We start from the raw sequence: 22,702 nt of genomic DNA, 5'->3' as shown, positions 1-22,702 counted from the left end.
ACTTGTATCTTTTAAGTTCTTTATTCTCAACAGATCCTTGGCTCCTCACTTTTTCTAGATTTCTTCCTGCAGAAGTACAAACTGCTATTTAATGTTACTCTCAAATCCTCTTCACCATTAAAACTTCTCCTGCATCTGGATGTAAGGCAGATGTCACTAATCATTTCTATATTACATACTCGCAGAAATTTTCATATTTTATATCCTTAATCAGGTGCATTCACATTCTGTTCTACATCAATTCCTTTGTCATCCTTTGCTGAATTCAAATGTCTTTCTAATGTTGAAGCTAAACTCAGCTTTTGACAGCATTGCAAGTCTTTTGCTTTAATCTTAATCTATCCCTTTATCTCTTTGCCAACTTTCTCCCATGTAATTGTTATTTCTTATGAGATTTATACAGAAAATAATGTATTTTTAAAAATGCACCACATCATAACAGTGAACTCACACTTCGAATCTACACTCCATTTGCTCTGTCCACATTTAATCACTTGTAAATTCAGCTCAAAGCTCTTTCATATTATGACTGAGGGTTCTGCCAAAGATCCTGCAATTAGGCAAGACTGACTACCTTTGAATCTGTATCACCAGCAGGGAAATGGGAGATTCATTAATTTGGTTCAATTTCAAAGTTTCTCACTGGAAGATTAAAGATATTAAAATGAAAGCAAGATAAAGAAATAAAAAGACCAGTACTGACATGTTGCACATATTCTTGACTGTATTTCCCAAACCCCTCCCCCCCCAAGCTTTTACCTAATTCTTTGGTTATCAATATCTTCCATAGTAAAAGTTGAAAATTCCAACAGCTCCTGGTGGCCATTGGTGAGAAACCCATACATGGGTAGAGATATCAACTGAATCCGTATTTTACTCTCAGGTGAATTATTATCCTAAAGGGTGAAAGAAAAACTGTTATGTTCAGATCCATTTACTCTTCTGATGACTCAAATTTGGAAGAACAGATTTAGGACAGAGATGAGGGGGAACTGCTTTTCCCAGAGTAGCGAATCTGGGGAATTCCTACCCAGAGAAGCTGTAGACGCTAGCCCATTAAATACATTTAACACACACTTAGATGTCTACGTATCGGGGAGAAGCAGGAAGGTGGAGCTGAGCAAAAAGCCAGATCAGCCACAATCTTACCGAACGGTGGAGTAGGCTCAGAGGGACAGCCCCTGCTCATAGTTTTGGTGTTCTTACAGAATCACGTAAAACTATTACAGGTGGAGGAGGGTTGTGTTAGAATCGTCCGTTGAGCAACAATGTAGGCAATAAGTGGCTTTCCATCAATGATTTTCCCATATAGTGAATAAGCTTAAGCTGACTATCAGGTGATGATATTGGGCAGGGAGTTTGTTCTTAAAGAATACAAATGAAATCGAAGTGTGTACATTTGTAAGATTGTTGGGTACATGGGCCTAATGTAAATTGTTGCACAACTTTCTAAACGGAATGTAATAAATAAACTGGATTTACTTATTCTCAACTTGAATTAGGTGACTACAGATTTTCACGTGCAAATGCAAGATAATCTATACACTGAGGGCTTTAAGGCATGTTGTTTTCTAGGACAGTTAAGCTGCTTTTTGCCATTTACTGTTTTAATTGCACATATATAAAAGTGCCAAGTGTAAAAATAGAAGAAATGACAATAACTGAGAAGTATCAGAAAATCAAAGGAGTAAAAACATCTGCATAGAGGACACAAATAGATAAGAACAAGTAAAAGGTATTTGTAAAGGAAAGATCACGGTGAAATGGGAAGGAAAACTCAGAGAACAAAACATGGCAAAGAGATGCTATTAATATCCAGTACTCAAAGGAATACCTTAATAGAAGTATTACAACAATCACTTAAAATTACAGCAATATTTTGGGGGATAGATCATACAAGTAATTAAACTAGTGTTACAGTCAGCCCTCCTCATCCGCGGATTCAACCAACCGTGGATTGGGAAAACCCGTAAGTTGAGCATTGTTAGCCTCGTGTCTTATTCGTTCGCTATTTGTGCTGTGAGTGAAAGGAAGGAGTTTAAGACTAGTAAGGGATGGCTGGCTAACTATGTAACGCACTACAGCCTCAGATCACGGGAGAATCGGGATTGGCTGATGCCGAGGCGGCATCAGCATTCCCAGAAGAGCTACAATGGTTGCGTCTGTACTGAACATATACAGACTTTATTTTTCTTGTCATTATTCCCTAAACAAAACAGTATAGCAACTATTTACATAGCATTTACATTGTATTAGGTATTATAAGTAATCTAGAAATGATTTAAAGTAGACGGGAGGATGTGCGTAGGTTATATGCAAATACTACGCCATTTTATGTAAGGGACTTGAGCATCCGTGTTCTTTGGTATCCACGGGAGGTCCCGGAACCAAACTCCTGTGGATAAGGAGGGCCGACTGTATCTTAAATGAATTGAACTCAGTTGTATATTTGTGAGCAATAAACTAAAGAAGAACTAGTTACCTATCAGAAAATTGATAAATACTTACAACGTAAGCCAGGTGAGATCTTGTTATAGTTGCAAAGCTTTTCTCTGGCACTGAAATAGTTAACAGAGAACCGGATACAAGCTGAGGTCCCTCACTGTCTGTTCCTGAGACATGGATTTCCAGCAGTGTTGTTGCTGTAGTAACTCCATCAGTGACTAAGATTTGCATACTGTCCTCAGTAGCTGGGGTGCCATCATGCACATAATGGAGTATGTTCCGTACCACATCATCATGTGTGAAGGTTTCTCCTATAGAAATTGAGAAGGCATTTAATATCTGAGTGATTGAACCACACAAAAATCGTATAATTAATATATGTGAGTTGGTTGCTAAAACATTGCTTCTGATGTAAACTTGTTGTTAAGTTGTCACTAGAATATACGACACCTAAACTTGTGATCAATTTAGAAATATCATTACACACATTTGTAGAGAGAAAGCCTTCAATATGAATAATAATCTTGCTGCAGATTAGTATTATTATATTTGCAGATTTGAAAATTACATTAATTTGGCATGATGGGCCATTTAATCATCAGAACCACAGACAGCCTAAGTATTTTCCACATGCAGATCTCACAAGTGATTATACATTGAAGAAACAAATTCTAATGGGAGAAAATGTAAATGAAGAGGCTGGGAAGCATGCTGCACCTCTACTCCAAGTCCACACTGTTATTTTACATCAAATTACTCATTTATCCAACTTAACTGAATTTGAAAATAACTAAAATGCAAAACTGCCAAAGTGAAAGCTGTTCTCAGCCAGATGCTAATCACATGAACAGATGAATTCATTCAATGAAAATGATAGCACGGACAATATAAAATCAGAATTGGGTTTAATATCACCAGCATAATTATGTCGTGAAATTTGTCATTTTTGCAGCAGCAGTACATGATAATGGGGGGGAAAAACTGAATTACAATAAGTACATATATTAAATGGTTAAATTAAATAAGTAGTGCAAAAATAGAAATAAAAAAGTAGTGGGGTCATGTTCATGGGTTCCTTTTCATTCTGTAATCAGATGGCAGAGGGGAAGAAGCTGTCCCTAAATCGCTGAGTGTGTGCCTTCAGGCTTCTGACCTCCTTCCTGATGGTAGCAATGAGAACAAAGCATAAGTTGGGTGATGGGGGTCCTTAATGATGGCCACTACCTTTTTGAGGCATTGCTCCTTGAAGACGTTCTGGATACTACTGAGGCTAGTGTCCATGATGGAGGTGATTAAGCACACAACTCTCTGCAACTTATTCTGATTCTGTGCAGTAACTCCTAACTACATCAGTACAACTGATTACATTGCATCTAGTGAGAGAAAATCAACTAGCACTGTAAATGTGACTTACCTTTCACCATTTCTACTGGCTCGCTGTAGTCTGATTTAATCAGCACTCCAAATTGAGGGGGTTCAACCAGCTCAAAAAGAAGATCATCTGGGTGTGTGTCTGCATCACGTACAGCTAGCTGACTCAAACCTTAAGATGAATAGAGTGACGTTCAGTTAGATAACCGTGCATAGAATAGTACACAACAGGCCTTTCAGCCCACAATGACTGTGCTGACCGTGTTGGCAAACTAAACTAATTCCATCTGGGATATATCTCTCTATTCTCTGCCTGTCTAAATGCCTTTTAAACATTACTATCGTATCTGCTTCCACCAATTTCCCTGACAGTGCATCCTAGACCCCTGTCACTATCTGTGTTTTCTTAAAAAAAAATTTGCCCTATAAATATCCATTAAACTTTCCTCTTCTCATCTTTAGACATTTCCACTCCGGGGTGTGGGAAGGAAATACTCTGACTACCTACTCTATGTACTGTATAATTTTATACACTTGTATCAGGTCCAACCTCTCCTCAATCATATCATCTAATCTGGGCAACATCACAGTGAAACTCTGCTACTAATTTCCTGAAGCATCTACATCTTTCCTGAAATATGGTGACCAGAACTGCACAGTTCACCTAGTCCAAGATCAATATAAGCCTTTCTCCCACATGGCCCTTCACAGTCTTTCATCCATATGCCTATCTAAGAGTCTTTTAAATATCCCTAATGAATCAGCTTCTACCAGCAACCCTGGCAATGTGCTCCATGCACTCTGTACAAAATCTACCTCTGATACCACTCCTGTACATTCCTCTAATACCCTTAAAATCATGCCCTGTCATGTTAGCCACTGCCACCCTGGTCTGTATTGTTCCATGTAGCACAATCAAGTTTCTAACCCTATCTAACACTGAACCCTTTTCTCACTTTGCTCAAGCAATACAGCAGATGTCCAACCAGCTCTTGCTAATTTTCTGCTCTGACTGAAGCTGAATTATATGACTGTGGTTTTTAAACAAATACAAATATTTTATACACACACCTCTATTGTAAAACTACCCCTTGGACAACATTTTGAACAAAGAAATTTAACGTCTGAATATAAGAGGTCATGAGCTTTATCACTGTTTTACCAAAGAAAAGTGAATTACACCCAGAACCTGGCCACAATTCCAGTCCATACTAATGACAATAAAAACCGCTTTGACCTAACCAAATAAAAGCTTATTAAAACACAATTAGAGCACATGGGATTGAGGGGGTAATAAAAATAGCATTGAAGACTGGTTAATGGACAAAAAAAAGAGGAGGCAGTTTTCAGACTGAGAAGGTATGACTCTTGAGGTGAGACAGGCAGCAGTGCTGAGAGTCCCAGTTTGTCATAATCTATCATTGGACATCAAAGATTTTGCTTCCTGAATACTTTTATGTGTATCATATGGACTTGGGACTGGTGATCATGAAAATGACCATGAAATTTCTCTATCACGCACCGTTTTTTAAAAAAATTGCCTATATTTGTTGTTTCAATTCATAATTCAAGTCAATTAAATTTACCCATAATGTAAGCTGAAAAGTTTTTTTTATCTTGTCAAGGCATAGGCAGGCCAGGTTTTAGAAAGGCTATAAATTTCCGTTTCAAATATTGAAATCCTTCACAGATGTTTCCCAAATAACTGATGCCAAGATTAAGGAAGGCATTTTTTGTTGGTCCACAAATTACACAGGTCATCATTGACATGCAATTCGAAGAACTGGAGAAAATTGCATGAAAGGTATCCAAGGATGCTATTGAAAATTTTCTTAGCAACTACAGAGCAACAAACTACATGCAACACACAAAATGCTGGTGGAACGCAGCAGGCCAGGCAGAATCTACAGGAAGAAGTACAGTCGATGCTTCAGGCTGAGACCCTTCGTTAGTCCTGATACTTGAATTTCCAGCATCTGAAGATTTTCTCATGTTTGCATACCAAACTACATGCAGCTGGATGACAACATGCTTCAAACATGCAAAAACAAAGTGCAATATGTCACTAAAGATTCATTTTCTGCATTCCCATTTAGTCTTCTTCCTTCCAAATCTTGCACTGTATATGACGAGCATGGTGAAAGGTTTCACCAGGGCATTGTGGTCATGGAGCAATGGTATCAGACAAACTGGAATCCATAAATGCTGGCTGATTTTTGTAACACACGTTAGTGAGAAGGCTCAGACAGAGTTCAAATGAAAATCCTCAATAAAACATTTCTAGCTTAGTTGAACTATTGCAAAGTGTCAGCACCATTATGCAATTATATTCAATAAAAGTTAATTTCTTGTTTCTCCAAAGTTCTACAGGATACAAGTAGTCTGAAATGGCTCGTGTTCAGCTTCAGTTTCAAACAAAAAAAAATTCTGAAGAAGCAACACCTTTGGAAAAAATTTGTTGTCTAGTGTAATCAATCATCTCACTGAGCATAATTCAATTTTACTGCTGAAATAAATTGGTATACTAGCTTGTGTTATGAGAAGATTGTCAAAATGGTTTAAAGCGATTTTAAGAATAGGCAACAGTAATGGTTGAGAACACGCCACATGGAAAATGTGTACTGTTCGCTCATCTGCTTTGACTGAAAAAAAAAAGAAAAGTGTAATATTTTTAAATAAGTGATTATGCAGGGCCAGCAAATATGAAGACAAACAGTACATTTGTTTTTATTGAAAGATAAACTGAGTAAGGAGTACAGACATCTTCCAGCTATTATAGAGGGTTTTGGTGAGACTGCATTTGGAACATTGTCTCCCATTCCAAAGCATAGAGAAGTTGATGTAACTTGTCCAAGAGGAGGGAATAACAATGCTATTATTGGTTTCAAGTCATACACACTGAGTTATGTACGTATATATCTGAATGAACAGTGGTCTGCTAATTATGTAGTGTTGTATCAGCCACTATTACTATACAGTGTTGTTCATTAAGTGATATTTGGTGTGGAGCTCTATTCCTGATCCTAACATTCACCGGACTGTACATTTGCTTCATCACTTTTTTTCACCAGAGCTAGATGACGAACCAGTGAGATTTCCCAATATTCAGAAAGCAGATTATTTGAGTTTTATTATACAGCCCTCCACACCCTGACCCTCATTATGGTGGGACTGGGTCCCTAGAATAATGTCTTTACTAACGTTAAACACTATTTCCCTTTGAACCCATGTTGTATATGGAGACCTGTTCCTATGGGTTGTATCTATCAACAATAATAGTAATACTGCAGCTGTTAGTTCACAGTTAAGAGCCACTAGAGATATTGCCTTGTCGGTTTCCAAAGCAAATCTTTTAAGTGACTGGAAGCTACATTTGGAGTCATCTTTCAGTCTTTAGCTGGAATGGAGATAAATGCTATTAAATGCATATCATATAATGTAGTTTGATGACATAACTCACAACAAGTAACAGTGGTCATTTATATTTACAACTTGCACTTAAACTTCCTGGTCCTGTTTCACACATCTTGAGGACAACTCTTTAAAGAAAACGACCAGGCAGCAAAACAAACCAAAGGCAATGAAAAAATGTACCATATTTTTTGCGAATGTGTCAAAAGATGTTAGTCAGACAAAATTAAAATAGACAAAATTTGTTGTTTCTTTCAAATTTTGTCTTACTTATTTCTCTTTCCCCACTACACACCCCCACCATGACTTGTATTCTATAAGAGTAAATTTTATTTCTTGTCTTAGATATTTAGGTAGTGATTTGTGTATTCTACAAAATCCGAATGGCTGAAATGCTAGGTTCACCTGTATATATTTGTGTCGGTTGATTGTTGTTCAATTTGGATATTAAATATTCATGATTTTAAACAAATAAATAGTGAATCAGAGGGCAGATTAGGACATATCTTACCGACAGCTGCTCTGCCTCCTTGGCTGACCTCTATGAAAGGTTCTGATATTTCAAAAACGGGAGGCTGTTGATTAGTGGACAACAGATGTATGGTAAACTCCATTTCTGGAGAGGTGTGTTCACCATCAGAAACTGTAGAAGTACAAAGAAAACATTGTTAAGATTGCAAATAAATCTAGTGAAACCTCAGGTATTCATGAATCATAGCAATTTTACTGTGATAACGTAATTCCCATTTTGAAATGTTACAAGAGCAGGCATATGTTTCTCCTGTGTGTAGAATTTGACTAACGTTTCAGTTGGTGCAAACTACAGAATATCTCAACTGCGTGATTTCATAAGCTTCTAATTTATCAGAGCATGTGATAATTTATTTATTAAATAATAAGTAAGAGAGCAGTGGCATTATGATGTCCCAGAAGAGATATATATTGGGAGTTGAGTGGCAAGGTGTGACTTTCACTATGAACAGATCACATGACTGCAAAAAACTGTCTGCTGCACGAGGCACCTCTCTATATAGGCCAACCTACATTGGCTTTATAGATCGTCTTGTAAAGAGTCATAAATTGGTGCTACTCTTGGCTTGACCATGCCCTTACCCTAATTAATTACTAGTGTTTTAAATGAGGTTAGAGTGGAAAAGGCATAAGAGTCATATTAATTATTTACTGCTCTACCCAGCATCTGGTTAGTGAATGTGCAGTCGCTGGAGAACAAAGGGAAGGTTGCTGTATGGGACAGAAATGAGGGACTGTTGTGTTCTATGTCTGTGTGAGACATGGCTTTCTCCTAGCACACTAGATGCAGCAATCAGACTAGAAGGCTTCTCAGTTTGTAAAATGGATTGAACTGCTGATTTGGAAAAGGAAAAAGGCAGAGTTTCATGATAAACTCTTGGTAGTGCTCCAATGTGGCAGTTTTGTTGAACACGTGTTTGGCTCACCTTACGCACCTAGCAATCAAATGCCGTCCATTCTATTTACCTAGGGAGCTCTGCTCCATAATCCTGACTGCTGTTTACATACCAGCAATGGCCGAATATAATCAAGTGTTTGAGGTACTGCATGATACAGTCTCCAAACAAGAAAAAGTCAATCATGACACATTTCAAATCGTAGTTGAGGACTTCAACGAGGGATGTTTGAAGAAAATCCTTCCCAATTACATCAGCATATAACATGCAGCACCAGAGGTTCCAACACACAAGACCACTGGAGTTAAGATAAGGAATGCTTACTATTCCATGCCCCGAACAAACTTTGGTAAATCGGATCCTTGGCTGACCTTCTCCTACCTTCATACAGGCAGAGGCTGAAGAGCAAAGCTCCAGAGATAAGGACAACAAAGAGGTGGTGAGGGGAGGCAGAGGAGTGGATACAAGATTGCTTTGTGTCAGTGGACTGGGCTGTGTTCAAGGACTCATCTGTGGAACTGAATAAATATACAAGGGTTGTCGTGGACTTCATTAAAACAGACGTAACCAAGTGCGTCCCACAAAATCATTCAGAGTTTTCCCCAACCAGAAGCCCTGGATGAACCATGAGATCTGAAATCTTCTGAGGGCCAGATCAGAGGCATTCAAATCTGGTGACCAAGAAAATTACACGAGGTCCAGGTATGATCGCAGGAAGCCATCTCATAGGCAAAGTGGTAATTCTGCACTAAACATGAATCAATGAAAAATACTCAACGGTTGTGGCAGGGTTTGAATACCATCACCTCTTGTAAAGTTGGGTGACAACAGGGCCTCACTTACAGATGAGCTGAACGTATTCAGTGCTCGCTTTGACTGTCAAAACATGGAGGAACACTCAGCAAATCCCCGATGATCATGTGATTTCAGTCTCTGACGCCTACATGCGAGCAGGGTGAACCCACAGAAAGCAACCTGCCCAAGTAGTAAAAGCTTCTGCTGATCAACTGGCAGGAGTGTTCACTGAGATGTTTAACCTCTTGGTTCAGCAGACTCGGGTGCCCAACTGCTTCAAGCAGGCTTCTATTATACCAGTGCCTGAGACGAATGTGGTGACTGCCTCAGTGACTAATGTCCAGTAGCGCTTACATCCACTGTGATGAAGAGTCTTGAGAGGATGGTGATAAAACATATCAATTTCTGCCTGAGAAGTGACTTGGATCTGCTCCAATTTGTCTACCAGAGCAACAGGTCCACAACAGATGCCATCTCACTGGCTCTTCACTCAATCCTGGAACATCTAGTCAGCAAAGATGCATACATCAGGATGCTCTTTATCGACTACAGCTTGGCATTCAATACCATCATCCCCTCTAAACTAAACAATAAGCTTCAATACCCTGGCCTCAATACCTCCCTGTACAATTGGATACTTGATTTCTTCACTTGCACACCTCAGTCAGTTCGGATTGGCAAGAACATCTCCTCCACAATCACCATCAGCACAGATGCACCACAAAACTGTGTGCTTAGGCCCCTGCTCTGCTCACTTTTCACTTATGAGTGTGTGGCTGTGCATAGCTCCCATGCCATACTCAAGTTTGCTGATGACGCCACCATGGTGGCATCGAAGGTGGTGACAAATCAACATATAGGAGAGAGGTTGAAAATCTGGCAAAGTGGTGCCACAATAATAACCTCAATGTCAGCAAGACTAAGAAGCTTTCAGGAAGAGGAAACCAAAGGTCCATGAGTCACCCCTCATTGGAGGATCAGAAGTTGAGAGGGTCAGCAACTTTAAATACCTCGGTGTTATTATTTTAGAGGACCTGTCCTGTGCCCAGCACACAAGTGCAATTACAAAGAAAGCATGGCAGTACCTCCACTTCAGAAGTATGTGAGATTCGGCATGACATATAAAACTTTTTTAAAAATTGTATAGATGTCTGGTGGTGGGTATATTGACTGGCTGTATCATGGCCTGGTATGGAAATGCTGATGCCCTTGAATGAAAATCCTAGAAAAGGTACGGTACAGCCCAGTCCATTATGGGTAAAGCTGTCCCCATCACTGAACACATCTACATGAAGCATTGTCGCAGAAAAGCAGTATCCATCATCAGGGACCTCCACAACCCAGGACATGCTTTCTTCTCACTGTTGCCACCAGGAAAGTGGTAGAGGAACCACAGGACTCATACCACTAGGTTCAGGAATAGTCATTACTCCTCAACCATCTGGGTCTTGAACCAAAGAGGATAACTTCACTCAATGTCATCATTGAAATGTTCCTACAAACGACCTACTCACTTTCAAGGACCCTCAATCTCATAGTCTCAATATTTATTGCTTATTTATTATTATTATTTCTTTTTTCATATGCAGAATTTCTTTTGCACATTGGTTGAATGCCCAAGTTGGTGCAGTCTTTCATTGATTCTATTATGGTTATTAGTCTATTAGGGATTTATTGATAATACCCACAAGAAAATGAATTTCAGGGTTGTATGTGGTGACACATTTATATATTGATAATTTACATTGAACTTTATTTTGTGACAGAAGTGTGTAATACTCCTGTGAATGAAGTGCACAGATTTCATGTGAATTAATTATGTCAACCATTTCAATTCTCTAAGTCTGAAAAATTGTTCTTTGCAAACAAAAATGTAAATAGTGCTCTAATAAATTCAGCGTTTAATGATAGGAAAACCAATAATACTGAAATAAAGATCTCAGAACAGCGTTTACTAGTTCTTCTTGAGTCCTGATTTATACAGTCATGCAAAGATGTTAACAGAAAACCCAAGGAAATTACCTTGTAAATTAGCCCACATTCCAGCCAATGGATAGTTATTACTCATGAATTCATAATCAGATGATTAAAACACATGCTAACTCTAGACTTTCCATGATTTGCCAAATCTGACTTCTCAAAAATCAGATTTTGAGAAGTCTAAGTTCTTTTCTCAGATGACCATTCCACCAAGTTAACATCTAAGACAGAGTACGAGGCGTTAGGAGAGACGCAAGCATGAAAATCCCTTAAAAAGTCTGGAGGTACAAAGTTATGGCCATCACTCCATATTTCTTTCTCTTATAAGACTGCAACGATACATTTTATCAAATGTGAAAGGTTCTGAGCAGGTCTCGCAGCCATCTCTACAGAACTTGCTGAGGGTATTAGATATCCATTCAATGAGGCACTCAGAGGAAAGTTAGCATCAAGAATTATGTACCTCTGAAAAGGAAGTTCACCGACTCAGGCAGACCTAGGAGAATAAAACCAGACTCACATCACATAGCTTGGAGATGTCCACTGTTGGAAATGGATTAAACAAATTTGGCAATATTACAGTGTAAAGAATGGTTCACATTTCAGGGTACCGGAATGAAATGAAATGCACAAAGATGACAGCTAAATAATCAACCAGAATTTAAACCATAAATAACGGGTCATTCAACGCTCAAGCAATGGTTTGTGAACTTCTTCAAATTCACTTTGAGGTCATTCAATCGTGCACATGTATAGCACTAAACAAAACACCATTCCTCTGGACCAAGGTGCACAACACAGTACATATACAAACTCACACACATAACACAGAGTAATATTACCTTGTGTTGTAAATTAGGTGCATTTACGACACAAGCTTAAAAGTAAACATTATATCGTTACTGGCGTTTCATTCATGATGAGACCTAGGTGGTGGCAGTTAGTTCAGTTGTCTTATAGCCTGGAGGAAGAAGCTGTTTCCTATCCTACAAGTTCTGGTTCTAATGCTACAATACCTCCTGCCTAATGGTAGGGGATCAGAGCAAATGTTGGACAGCCGGGAGGGATAATTGACAATAGTAAGTGGTGCTCCTGATGATCCTTTCAACAGTCTTCACAATCCTCTGTAAGGACTGGCAATGAGATGCCTTGCAATTCCCGTACTTGACAGTGATGTAGTTTGTCAGTACCCTCCTGATGGTGCTCCTGTAAGTTACAGATGAGAATGTTGAGTCCAAGAACACTAAGAGAGTAACGGTAACTGGCATGATGAGCATGCAGCTGGGGTGTGTCACCAGACAGATTGGTGGACGTCGGTGTGCAAGGACCAGCTAACCTCCGTAAGACAGATGTGACCGACTGGACTAGAGTTGTGCACCAACAGGTGAGGCTTACAATCAAGTTCCTCATATGGCAATCAAAAAATTTGGGCAATCTCCTTACTCTAAGCCAGGAATTCAACCACTCTGAGTACCATAATGATTGCTGGTGTGGGAAGCTGGAAATAAAATGGTTTTTAAGGCATAATCGAGGAAGTCTTGCTTTGTAACATTAACTAATTCATAATAATCAAAGTTGCTAATCGGTCAACAAGGTGAAAATTTGCTCTAATCTGATCCAACTGTCAAGTTGATTGGTCCAAAGTCCATGCTGTAAGTAATATCTTTTTGCAGAAGATTGATGACATACTATGATTGGTATAGGTAGAAAGAAAACCTCACTGCTGGAATGGGATCCAGCTGATGTTCTGCCTAGTTAACAAAATGGTCTCTGTAAGGGAATGGTAACTTAATAATCTAGTTCTCTTACGTTCCTTATTGATCCCAATTGCCTTAGTCATTGTAACATGTAAAATGTTCCTTTCAGTACTAAAATGTTGCTTTAGTGAGGTATGCATTCCTTTATGTATTAATGGAACTGAATATTGACAGCGGTATAAAATGGAGAAGCTTATTTGTAGTAAATGCCCTCAGTTAGAAAAACTAACAACATTAGAATGGAATTCTGTCACACAGAAAATAATACTTCTAGTTCCCTTTCATAATTAGAGACCTATTTACTTCACAATGAAATGACCACTGACAGAACTCCAAGAACTGCCTCATTCCTACGGATCGCTACTTGCAATGCGCTAATTATAGCCCAGTTAGAAATGTGTGAGATATTGACCTTATGGACAAAAGCCAGTAGCTGCACTCAGGAACAAGCAGCAACAATGTGTGCACCAAACAAGGAGATTAATCCGAAAACTCTTTTGCACTATGTTTCTTACCAGTGAAGGAGAATTTGAAGAAGCCTTGCACGTGAAAAGATGCAGCTGGAGGTCGGTACAGAATCCTCCCACTGTCAATGTCAGCCTGAGTGAACGATGTGACTGGGAAGAAAGGTTCGTCAGAGCGTTCAAGTGTACCTAAATTAAAGTAGTACAGATTATAGAACAATGAAACAAAGCATTCTGTTATTTATAAAATAGCATGTTTGTTTGTTTGTTTATTGATTGATTGATTGATTGATTGCGATTCGGCTCGGCATAGGCCCTTCCAGCCCTGAGGCACTCCGCTGAGCAATCCCAATTTAACCCTAGCCTACTGACAGGATAAATTACACTGACCGATTAACCTGCCAACTAGTACATCTTTGGACTGTGGGAGGAAACCCACGTGGTCACAGGGAGAGCGTACAAACTCCTTACAGGCAGCAGCAGGAATTGAACCTGTGTTGCCTGTACTGTAAAGCGCAGTGCTAACCACTATGCCACCTGATGCATTATAGGTCTGAGTTTTGTAGAAAAAATGACAGTGAGACTAGTGGTATTAATCAACAGCAAAGAATAACCTGTGAATAACTTCTGACATCTGCAAATGTGCATTAAACTGTGGAGTTTGGAATGCCTTTACCCGATATGCACTGCTTCTCTGTAAAGCTTTACAGCATCACTATTACCTCAATGGATTCAGTTCACAAACGTGTGGAGGGAGGGAATTCATGGTACTGGCCCACTGGACAAGCACTAAATGTACCAATAAAAGGGTCCATTCAGGCAGAAGTGAAAGTTTTACAGTTCAATGTGCTGCCTGACAATTTCTCTTGCCTTTAAATTTATTTTCTGATTACAAATATGCTCCACTTAGTAAATTTTAAATATTGGAGACTTTTAAAACATTCTGTCAAATTGCCCTCTTAGCCTAATGCTCCTCTTCTTTATTTCCTTTCTGAACACGGCAAACTACTTCTGTAGAAAAAGTTGCTGAGAACAATCTGGCCATGGTAAGGCCACGATCGCCCACAGCCATATGACACAGCACATAATGTTGATAATGATGAACATGAGATTTAGATTAAATTATTGAAATAAATTAAGCAGCACAATTTTTAACAATACATGTTAAATAGCATAAATAAAAAGCTGTGCCTTCAAAGATATTACGCAAAAACGCAAATATCGTAATTTCCTATTTTCTAAAGAAATAATTATCTTCAATTCAATTACCTAAAAGTATGAATGGGTATAGCTGTTTGTTTTTCAAATGGTGTACGGAGATTTCCTTCCCTAGGTTTATAAAGATCTCCACTCAAGAACATTAGACTACAGGAGCAGGGCTACGCCATCAGACTCCTCCAGCCTGCCCTGCCATTCCATTTTATCATGGAAACTTCTCTTCTGTACCAGTTCACCATAACCTTCAATTCTGATCTTTAAGCATTTGTCCCATCTCCACCTTAAATATTTCTAATGATTTGGCTCTGACTATCCTTACTGACAAAGAATTCCAGAGATTCACTACCCTCTGAGAGAAGAAATTTCTGTGCACCTTAGTTTTAAATGATTGGACCCTTATTTTGTCCACTTAGTCATAAATCTCCCACTAATGAAAGCATCTCAACATTGACCCCATATTAGGCTCCATAAGATCTTATGCTTGAATACAGTAAACCTTCAATCTTCTACACTCCACATCAAATAGTGCCCTGGAGATTCCACTGTATGCTTTGGATTGTGAATTGCACTTGTGCAGTCTTGTGTCATACATGTACCTGAGGACATCATTTCACATGCAACACTGTTGCAAGGGAAATTAAATGACACCATTTTACAGTGCATTTGCCATTGTGAATTGTCAGGAAAAACTCCTATTTGCTTTGCGGTAGTGTATTTTAAAGGCTGAGCAGATATCAGTCTTGACACTGGGACCTTTGTTCAATTGGCATCTTTGATTTACCTGCTAAACTCAGACATCAACCCCTCTCCTCAGATTTAAGTGCTTCACCCTGATTCTCCAACATATCCCTGTCCCAACTCCTCATTCCTCAAACAGAGCCTAAGCTATTACACTCAAGTTAACAAGGCTCAGAAGGCTGGAGCTTTTCCTCTTGCAATTCTCGGATCCAGCTCTATTCTTGGGGGTGTGGATAAGGGAAATTCAGCAGCTTCCTAGGCTTTTCAGCTCTTTAATATAGCCTTCAAACACGTAACCAATATTTACAGTGCTCGACACCATCAAATTTGTTGGGCTGTAAAATATGAAATATTCTTTTGTAGGAATATCAATGTGGACTATAAAATTAATGTTTTAGAGTCAGTGAGTCTGCTACCAGTAGTTATGGCATTGTACACAATTAAAATTCACTTCATGCATCAAAGTCCAATGTTTGTGGACTGTTCATACCACTGAAATTAGTTTTTGAATAGTTCAACTTCTTATCAGATTGAGAATGAGGCATTTCGGCCCATCAAGTCTGCTCTGCCATTCCATCATGGCTGATTTATTATCCCTCTCAACCCCATTCTCTTGTCTACTCTCCATAAACCTTGATGACCTTACTAATGAAGAACCTATCAAGCACTGCCTTAAATATACCCAAAGATTTTGCCTCCAGAATTATATGTGGCAATGAAGTGCACAGATTCACCACCCTCTGGATATAGAAATTCCTCCAAATCTCTGTTCTAAAGGGACATCTTATTGTGCCCTCTGTTGCCCTACTATTGGAGACATCCTCTCTATATCTACACTATCTAGGTCTTTCAATATTTAATAGGTTTCAATGAGATCCCCTCTCATTTTTCTAAACTTCAGTGGATACAGGCCAAGAACTAGCCAACACTCCTCCTACATTAATCCTTTCATTCTCAGGATCATATTTTCTTGAACCCTCCCTGGACCCTCTCCAATGGCAGCACATCCTTTGTTAGATAAAAGGCTCAAAGCTGCTCACAATACTCCAAGTGGTGCCTTATCAATGCCTTGTAAAGCCTCAGCATTACATTCTTGCTTTTACATTCTAGTCATTGCAATTTGAATGCTAACATTGCATTTGTCTTTCTTTCGATAACTCTAAGGAGAAATGGATGCTTGATGCTCAGTGTCGACATAGAGAACTGAAGTGATGATTTTCAAGTTCAGGTGTGCATGAATGGACTCCAGACGTTGCTGTCAGCTTTAGAATGAAAGGTTCCCCTACTAAAACATTCACAAATTCTCTCTTTCCAAATGCTGCTTGACCTGTTGAGTACATCCAGACTTTTTCTTAAATCTCACACTTCCAGCATCTGCCATATTTTACTTCTGGAGAAGGCATTCAAAGGAAAATGTGACAAGTTAACCAAAGGGTGGAGAAAGAGATAAAAATTAGATCTGAGCAAAAATGAAGCAGCTGTCCTTTTAACACTGACTGCCTTGATTGTTTGTTCACTTTAGTTTCTGGGTTAATGTATTTGGAACCAGAGAGTGTTATTAGCATTTCCTTTTTAAGTTTGCTCACATTACTTTAGTGTACAATGTCCGGTGTATGTTACTAAAAAGGGCTTCTTTGGTTTGTTACGAGTAGGAATGTTTCTTTGTCTGTTAAATGTTTCTCTCGCCGTTGTTTCGCTTTAGAATGGCTGATATGGTAATTGTATTCATTTGTTAATCAATGGGGAATGTTATTGTGTTTTGTGAGGCTGGGAACTTGGGGGAGGGGTTGCGCGGGCTTGGGGGTGAAGGGAGTCGGCAGGAGAGACAGACGAGGAAGGTGGACGGGCGCTGGACGGCTCGTAGGACCACTGCGACTGGCGCTGGACGGCTCGTAAGACCACCGGGTGGTCCCAGGGGTGACGATGTGGCTGTCGGATGATTCGTTGATTGAGCTCCTACGATGTGCACTACACTGACTGAACTTTGATAAGTTGGCGCCTTTTGTTTTTTTCTTTCCTTGTATATATATATTATATTGCCTAATACTTCTCTAGTTACTGTTAGTAAATTCTATAAAGTGTATTTCATAACGGTATTTGGTGTGAAGTTGATACGGTGAGCGGCGCGAGGCATAAACTCGATTCTCACAGCACCTGCGTGTACGGGAGGTGGGTTGGTGTGTGGCTGGATCTCCTTTTCCCCTAGACATATACCAGCCTGTTGGGTAAGTGTTACATTTGTGGGGTGCTCGTCCGGGATTGGATTGTCAGGGGGCTGTGGAATCGCGCAGGTAGTGAGCGAAGATGGACAGAGATAAAATTGTTCACTGGTGCGGATTTGAAGGTGTACCGGTACAGTACGCATGCGTAGTGAGCGGAGTGGATTTTCGAGTTTCGGGAGACGCGGTAGTGCGGGGGTTAAGTTTGGTGAAAGGTATGGGGCAGGTAGAATTGGTAGCTAGACGGTGTGGTAAAGAGATGGAGTCTAGCTGGGTGTTGGTTAGTACGAGTGCTGACGTCAGGACGTTGGAACTGCCAGCGACGGTCAGTGTACCGGGGGAGGAGGGGCTGTGGGGGCTCCACACCCTCTCTGAGGATGAGGCTGAGGAGACATCAGAGGAGGAGCTAGAGCTAGAGGAAAACCCTGGAGAGGTGGCAGGCACTAGCAAAGGGAGGAGGGAGGAGGGAGTCGTGACTAGGCCCCGCCCCCCAGGTAGGGTGGAAGCCTCCGAGCTGGCAGCCGCACTTAACTCCCTGGTGGGAGTGGCCGAGAGGCCACGGTTGAAGCTGGGGGTGTTCTCCAGAGCCAAGTCTACTCCGGACGGGGAGGTGGACTACGAGACCTGGATCGAGCATACGTCCTTGATGTTAGAGGAGTGGCCAGGCTCGGAGGAGGAGAAGCGGCAGCGATTGGTGGGAAGTTTGAGGGGTTTAGCAGCCAAAACAGTTCGGGAGTGGAAAGCTGAAAAGTCTGGGGCCTCAGTGGAGGAATGTATAGAAGTTTTGGAGGGAGCGTTTGGGTTGTCAGGGGAACCCTGGCTGCTTTTAGCAGAGTTCAAACGCCTGGAACAATGGAGAGGGGAAAAGCTCTCCGAGTACATATTTAGGATGGAGGGGATGCTCTCGGGGCTGCGGCGCCGGGGGGTAGTGAAGGCGCCTGACGTGGCTAGCGTGAGGATGAGTCAGTTATTCAGTGGCTCTCTGGAGGAGGATAAGGTGGCGTGGACTATTCGGCAGGCTTATAGGAAAGGCCCCCCTCCATCGTTCGGGCAACTGATTAGAGAGGTGCGGGAGGAAGAGAGAGCGTTGGGGCAGAAAAGGGGCGTGGGCCTACGGGAGCGATCCTCAGTGATACAGGAAGTGGTGGCTGGGTGGAGGAATGACAACCCACCGAGGGGTAGAGAATCCCCTCTGGAGGGGAGGGACAGGGGAGGTACCACTCTCAGGGGCGACCAGTGCCGTGGGTTGGGAGTGGGAGTCGTCCTGGGAGAGGAGGGGCGGCAGGCAGCGTGTGCTTTAACTGTGGGAAAGAGGGGCATTTCAGGCGGGACTGTGGACGGCCGAGGGTGTGCTATAGCTGTGGAGAGGAGGGACACTTTAGGTGGGATTGTGAGAGACCAGGAGTTCCGCGGAGGACAAGCCCTCCTGCGACTAAGAAGGGGGAGGTGTCGGGAAACTTAGGAGAGGCTCAGTGAGGGAACGGACTGGAGCCTCTGGAGGAACACGTTCCCAGAGATCAGCCAGGGGACCACCGGGTGCCCACGCCTCTATTCCAGATGGGCTGGTAGGACCCCGTGCCAGTGTGGGTCTACGGATAGAGGGAGTTTACGCAAAAGCCGTTCTGGATACGGGATCGCAGGTGACCTTATTGTACCGGTCTTTCTACAACCAATATCTAAAGCATTTGCCCGTAACCCCATTTGACGCCCTGCAGATTTGGGGTGTGAGCGAGGGTGACTACCCATACGATGGGTACCTATCGGTGAGATTGGAGTTCTCGGAGGGCGATGTGGGAGTGTCCGAAGCTATTGAGACGTTGGTGTTGGTGTGTCCTGACCCGGTGGAAACCGGTGGTGCTGCCCTCCTGGTGGGGACTAATTCCCCCATTGTGCGACGGCTCCTGGGAGCTTGTAAGGAGAAAGCGGGGGAAGACTTTCTGGAGACCCTCTCGGTGCATCCAGTGTTTCGAGCAGTGTTCAAAGAAGGGGTTGCCTCCCTCGGACTGGACCTGGAGTGTAAACGAGGGACGGTGTGGTGTACGCAGGCGAGGCCCAAGGTGATCCGACCCGGGGAGGTAGCACTAGTGATGGGGACTCCCAGATTCCCAGGAGTGCCGACGGGCGAAACCCTGTTAGTAGACGCCCCGGACGATCTTGAAGGGGAGACACGATTTCCGGCGGGGGCGCTGGTGAGGCCCGAAGTGCAGAGACCAGGGGTGGTACATGCGAGGCGTATAGCTATAAGTGTCAGGAACACCACGGCAAGAGACATCACCTTTAAGAGGGGAATGCCGCTGGCACATCTGTTCCCGGTGACGGTAATGTCTAGTGCACCAGTGAGGACCCCTAACGGGGAGGGGTTGGAGCATCGAAGGGAGCTGACCGCTGAAGTCTTTAACTTCGGGGATTCCCCTGTGTCGCCGGAGTGGGAATGCAGGCTAGTGGAGAAGATGCTGAAGATGGAAGCTGTTTTTTCTCGGGGCGAGTTTGATGTTGGCTGCTCCAAAAGCACTCACCACACCATCCGGGTGACGGAGGACACCCCGTTCAGAGAGAGATCCCGGCGGCTGGCTCCGGCAGATGTTGAGGACGTGCGGCAGCACTTGTGCACGTTGAAGGAGGCCGGAATCATAGCTGAGCCCCGAAGTCCTTATGCGTCCCCAATAGTGGTGGCACGGAAGAAGAATGGGCGAGTGCGCATGTGTGTTGACTACAGGACGTTGAATCGGCGAACTGTCCCTGATCAATATACTGTCCCAAGAGTCGAGGATGCGCTGGCCTGCCTGAGCGGTGCTAAGTGGTTCAGTGTGCTGGATTTAAGAAGTGGGTATTACCAGATCCCGATGAGTCCAGGCGATAAAGAGAAGACCGCTTTTATCTGCCCGCTGGGGTTCTTTCAGTTCGAATGAATGCCCCAAGGCGTATCGGGAGCCCCAGCCACCTTCCAGAGGCTCATGGAGAGAACTGTGGGGGATATGAATCTGTTAGAGGTGCTGGTGTACCTGGACGATTTGATAGTGTTTGGATCGACTTTGGAGGAACATGAGGAGAGGCTGTTGAAGGTGTTGGGCCGGCTTAATGAAGAAGGGTTGAAGCTTTCCCTGGACAAATGCCAGTTCTGCAAGCCGTCGGTTAGCTACGTTGGCCATATCATTTCGTGAGAGGGAGTGGCTACTGATCCAACCAAGATCGAGGCCGTGACCACCTGGCCGAGACCCCAGAAAGTGGGCGCTCTGCGCTCATTTCTGGGGTTCTGTGGGTATTACCGGCGATTTGTGAAAGGATACGCCAAAGTGTGTCACCCGTTGACTCAGCTGTTGTGTGGCTATCCCCCGGTGGGAAAGAAAAGGACGGGGGACCAGAGGCAGGACGCTGGAGGATACTGGAACCCGGCGGAACCTTTTGGCTCGAGATGGGAAGAGGCGTTCCGATGTTTGAAAAGGGCACTGACCCAGGCCCCGGTGTTGGCTTTTGCCGATCCCCAGAAGCCATATGTGCTGCACACGGATGCCAGTCGAGAAGGTCTCGGGGCTGTTCTGTACCAGGAGCATGGCAAAGCATTGAGGCCGGTAGCCTTTGTCAGTCGAAGCTTGTCGCCATCGGAGAGAAACTACCCCACTCACAAGTTGGAGTTCCTGGCACTGAAGTGGGCGGTGGTGGACAAGTTGGGCGATTACCTGTACGGAGCCAAGTTTGAGGTGCGAACGGATAACAATCCTCTCACTTATATTTTGACTTTGGCGAAGCTGGATGCCACAGGACATCGGTGGCTGGCGGCCTTGTATGATTTCAGCCTGAGGTACCGGCCCGGAAGCAAGAATGTCGATGCGGATGCTTTGTCTCGTCGGGAGCCGGGGGAACAGGAGAGGGACGAGGAGTAGGAGAGTGTCCCTGCCCCTGGAGTGAAGGCGATGTGTCAGTTTGCTATCACCGTGAAGGCCGAGAGAAGAGGGAGGCTGGAACGAGCCATGGACCATTTGGGGGGTTTTGACGATGCCATACCCCTAGCTTACTGTGACCTGACCGCACTGCGGACTAAACAGTTGCCAGAACTGAGTCCGGGGGAAGTGGCAGCTGCTCAGCAAAATGACCCGGGCATTGGCACAGTGTGGAGAGCGGTCGAGAGGGGGGATGGGGCGTTGGCTGAGAAGGCGAAACACCCATTCGTGCCCCTGTTGTTGAAGGAGTGGTCTCGGTTGAAGTTAAAGAACCAAATCTTGTACCGGGTAACGGCGCCTCCGGACCAACCCCACTGTTGGCAACTGGTCCTGCCGGAGGAATATCGGCAGGCTGTACTCCAGGCCCTACATGATGATTCTGGACACTTGGGGGTGGAAAAGACCTATGGATTACTCAAAGACCGGTTCTACTGGCCCCGGATGAGGGGGGAAGTCGAAGAATACTGTAGGGGCTGCAGTCGTTGCATCCGGAGGAAGACCCTGCCCACGTTAGCGGCTCCACTGTCGCACTTGCAGAGTGGGGGACCTCTGGACCTGGTATGTATGGATTTTCTGTCGATTGAGCCTGACACCAGCAACACCGCAAATGTCTTAGTCATCACCGATCATTACACTCGCTATGCTCAGGCATTTCCCACTAAGGATCAGAGGACGACGACAGTGGCGAAGGTGTTATGGGAGAAGTATTTTGTTCATTACGGCCTTCCCAGGCAAATCCATAGCGATCAGGGGCGGGACTTTGAGAGCCGCCTTATCCATGAATTACTGATTATAGTTGGGGTTGAGAAATACAGGACTACCCCTTATCACCCACAGGGAGATCCGCAGCCAGAGAGGTTCAACCGGACCCTGTTGGATATGCTCGGGACGCTGGAGATTGGGCAGAAAAGTAGGTGGAGTCGTCATATTGGACAATTG

The 22,702-nt window shown here is 43.0% G+C and overlaps 1 protein-coding gene across 3 annotated transcripts in view; it reads right to left on the bottom strand.

The window, feature by feature from the left end:
* Window positions 1-22,702, bottom strand: part of fras1 (Fraser extracellular matrix complex subunit 1) — a 518,421-nt gene that overhangs the window by 132,337 nt on the left and 363,382 nt on the right. For all 3 annotated transcript variants that reach the window (XM_073065197.1, XM_073065198.1, XM_073065199.1), the window contains exons 34-39: window positions 13,702-13,839; window positions 11,893-11,925; window positions 7,739-7,870; window positions 3,860-3,988; window positions 2,509-2,756; window positions 760-896 (exon numbers count right to left, since the gene is read on the bottom strand). In XM_073065197.1, the coding sequence (XP_072921298.1) occupies window positions 760-896; window positions 2,509-2,756; window positions 3,860-3,988; window positions 7,739-7,870; window positions 11,893-11,925; window positions 13,702-13,839 (817 nt within the window). The remainder of the gene's footprint in view (window positions 1-759; window positions 897-2,508; window positions 2,757-3,859; window positions 3,989-7,738; window positions 7,871-11,892; window positions 11,926-13,701; window positions 13,840-22,702) is intronic.

This window comes from Hemitrygon akajei, chromosome 13, assembly GCF_048418815.1.
Source record: "Hemitrygon akajei chromosome 13, sHemAka1.3, whole genome shotgun sequence".
Taxonomy (NCBI): domain Eukaryota; kingdom Metazoa; phylum Chordata; class Chondrichthyes; order Myliobatiformes; family Dasyatidae; genus Hemitrygon; species Hemitrygon akajei.
Note: the sequence above shows the minus strand (reverse complement) of the source record. Positions and strands in the feature narration are given on the sequence as shown.